The sequence below is a fragment of the Pinus tabuliformis genome, chromosome 2_1 (assembly GCF_031772625.1).
Source record: "Pinus tabuliformis cultivar Carrire ecotype Pingquan chromosome 2_1, CPIR1, whole genome shotgun sequence".
Classification (NCBI taxonomy): Eukaryota; Viridiplantae; Streptophyta; class Pinopsida; order Pinales; family Pinaceae; genus Pinus; species Pinus tabuliformis.
In genome coordinates, this window is record NC_142299.1 from 736,724,896 (window position 1) to 736,727,512 (window position 2,617).

A 2,617-nucleotide genomic window follows, 5' to 3' on the forward strand; every position below is an offset into this window, starting at 1 on the left:
TACAAGTGCTCACCAAAACAATGATTAAACTTGTGCCTTCGTTCCTCCTTTTAAAGGCCTTCTTTTGACCACATGCACCACCTGTACAATTTGTTGATTATACAACTGATATTACACTTCCCTTTAACTCCAATATCAACTGGGTCTTCCTCATAACTGACATGCAACAACTATATATGATGAATTATCAGTTATCTGATTGATCACTGCATGTGAATCAAATCTAATTTAATTCACTGGACCTATCACTAGTTCCTCCATTAGTTAGAACTAGTTAAACTAATTTTAACTCAAATAATTAAGTTAAATAATTACAACTCAAAATAAACTGCAAATGGACCCCCTAAAACTTAGGGATAACTCTACATGCCTCTAGTTTGACCCTCAACACGAATTGATTGAGCTAACTAAGTATTCCTGACTTAGTTAACTCATACAAGATGTCATGTGATGTGGAATTACAATTGACTTCTAATTTAATTAAGGGAAAATTAAATTAGAAGCCTCTTCTTGTTGCCATTTTCAATATTTCTTGTTGCAAATTTCAACATAGGAGGTCGGGTCAAGTCATAGTTAAACTCGTCTCATGTTTACCCTGGCGTGCTTGTGAATTTGGGTAAATGTGGGAGGAGGCGTTACAATACCTCCCAAAATGAGCATGTCATAAGAAAATTTAGAACGATTAATGCTTTTTATACCTCCAACATATATAATTCCTAGAAGGCTCACACATGTCCTTTCATATTCTAGCTTGTGGCTAAGAGAATCTACCAAGATAATATATAAGAAAGGGGATAGAGGTAAATCTTAACAAATCCCTCAGGAGGGTCGTAAGAAATGAACCACTCTTCCATTAACTAAATGGGAAATCCGTGACACTTTGATACACAAAGAAACCCATCAAGTAAATTTAGCATCAAAACCAAAATTTTCCATTACTTTAAATAAGAATTTGTGACTTACTCTGTCAAATGAATTTGCTATATCTAGTTTGATGATCATGCCGTTGTCTTATCGATTTTGTTTGGAGTTAATTTCCTCTTGAACTGGGATGATATCATCAAATATATGTCTTTGATGCATGAATACTCCTTGATTTTCTGAGATAATTCTTGGCAAATTAGGCTTAAGCCTTTTGTCCAAAATCTTTGAGATCACTTTATAAGAAACATTATAGAGTGATATCGGTCAGAATCTTGAAAAGGAAGTAGGATTTAGATATTTTGGGATTAGGGATAAAAAGGAAGAATTAATTCCTCCCCCCATATAGTTTTTCTTTAAAGTATAACCCACCATTTTGAAAAAATCAAATTTTATTACCTCCCAAAACTATTGGTAAAAATGTGTAGAGAATCAACATTTTGTGAAAAAATAATTTACTCATGAACTCGCGCTCTGCTAGGTCTGTCGACTGCACCAGCGCGCTCCTGGCCTCTGCGCCCATCCGTTCGTCCAGCCTCAGTCAATGGAGGCCAGCAGGGACCCTGATCCCCCTCCTTCGCCGCCTCCGGAGGTGCTAGCATTCAGATCAATGGTAGCCGCTGGACCAAAGCGCCCTCCCTCAGCTATTCAACAGAAGTTCGTTAAGAAACTGGACACAATTCCATCTGTGGCCCTTCCAGAAGAAGAAACCTGCAAAGCAGCTTTGAACCTTGCGGAGAGAGGCCTCATAGGTCAGTTCACGGGCCTCTGGCCTTCTCCCAAGTCAGTTGATGAATGGACTCAAAGGAACTGGAAGCCCTTGATCAAAGAGGGAGTCAAAATTTATTTTGTAGGTAAGGGTTTCTTTGTGTTTGTCTTCGAAAACCCGGATGACAGAGGCTTAATTTTTAGAAATGGACCGTATTTCATGGGACCCCAGGGTCTTTATCTAAATAAATGGTCTCCCGATTTCGATCCCACCCAGGACATCCCCTCTGCTGTCCCGGTCTGGGTTAGGCTCCCCCATTTGCCTCTACACTGCTGGAATAAAAAATCCCTCCAGATCATAGGTAATGCATTGGGAAAATACATAGATCAAGCTGCGAGAAAAGACCAGTATTCATGCGCCCGCATCTGCGTAGAAGTGGATCTAGAAGAGGGGTTACCGGAAGCTATCAAGCTCACTGTTGCTAGGTGGACGCATGTCCAGGAGTTGGACTATGAACAACTACCCTTTAAATGCAGACATTGCCACGGTCATGGACACTTTGCAAAGAACTGTAAAAAGAAAGCTGAGGAACAAGTAGACAAACAAAATGGGGAACAATGGACCCTAGTCTAGAAAAATGCAACCTCAAAAAAAGGCACAGGCAAAGGCAATATGGACGGAGGCCCTAGCAGCGCCAAATCCAACCAGGAAACGGAAGCAACTCCAAATGGGACAGAAAGTGCTCAGATCAATCAAGTAACTCTACCCCAAGAGAATGTAGAACAGGCAGACACTCCACCTTCAAACAAAGAGGTAGGGGAAGCAATACAAAACGAGGCCATCCAAGGCAGTCCCTCCAATCCCTCATATGCAGAAATAGCAAGGAAAAAACCAGTGGAAAGCTCTGGTTCTTCGGAGGATGAAACCTATGAGCGACTAACGAAAAAAGCAGGAAGGAAATCCTGCAAAGAAAAGAGGGAGGAGGAA

General features: G+C 40.7%; 1 protein-coding gene across 1 annotated transcript; it reads left to right on the top strand.

Moving 5' to 3' along the window:
* The first annotated feature begins 1,465 nt into the window (after positions 1-1,465).
* LOC149202691 (uncharacterized) lies at positions 1,466-2,263 on the top strand. Its single transcript, XM_089401672.1, has one exon. It carries the CDS (start codon positions 1,466-1,468, stop codon positions 2,261-2,263), a length of 798 nt encoding a protein of 265 aa, XP_089257798.1.
* Positions 2,264-2,617: the final 354 nt, after the last annotated feature.

What these genes read in the sequence shown, in the direction of transcription:
- LOC149202691 (XM_089401672.1), top strand. Translation starts at nt 1,466, where the DNA reads ATGGAGGCCAGCAGGGACCCTGATCCCCCTCCTTCGCCGCCTCCGGAG.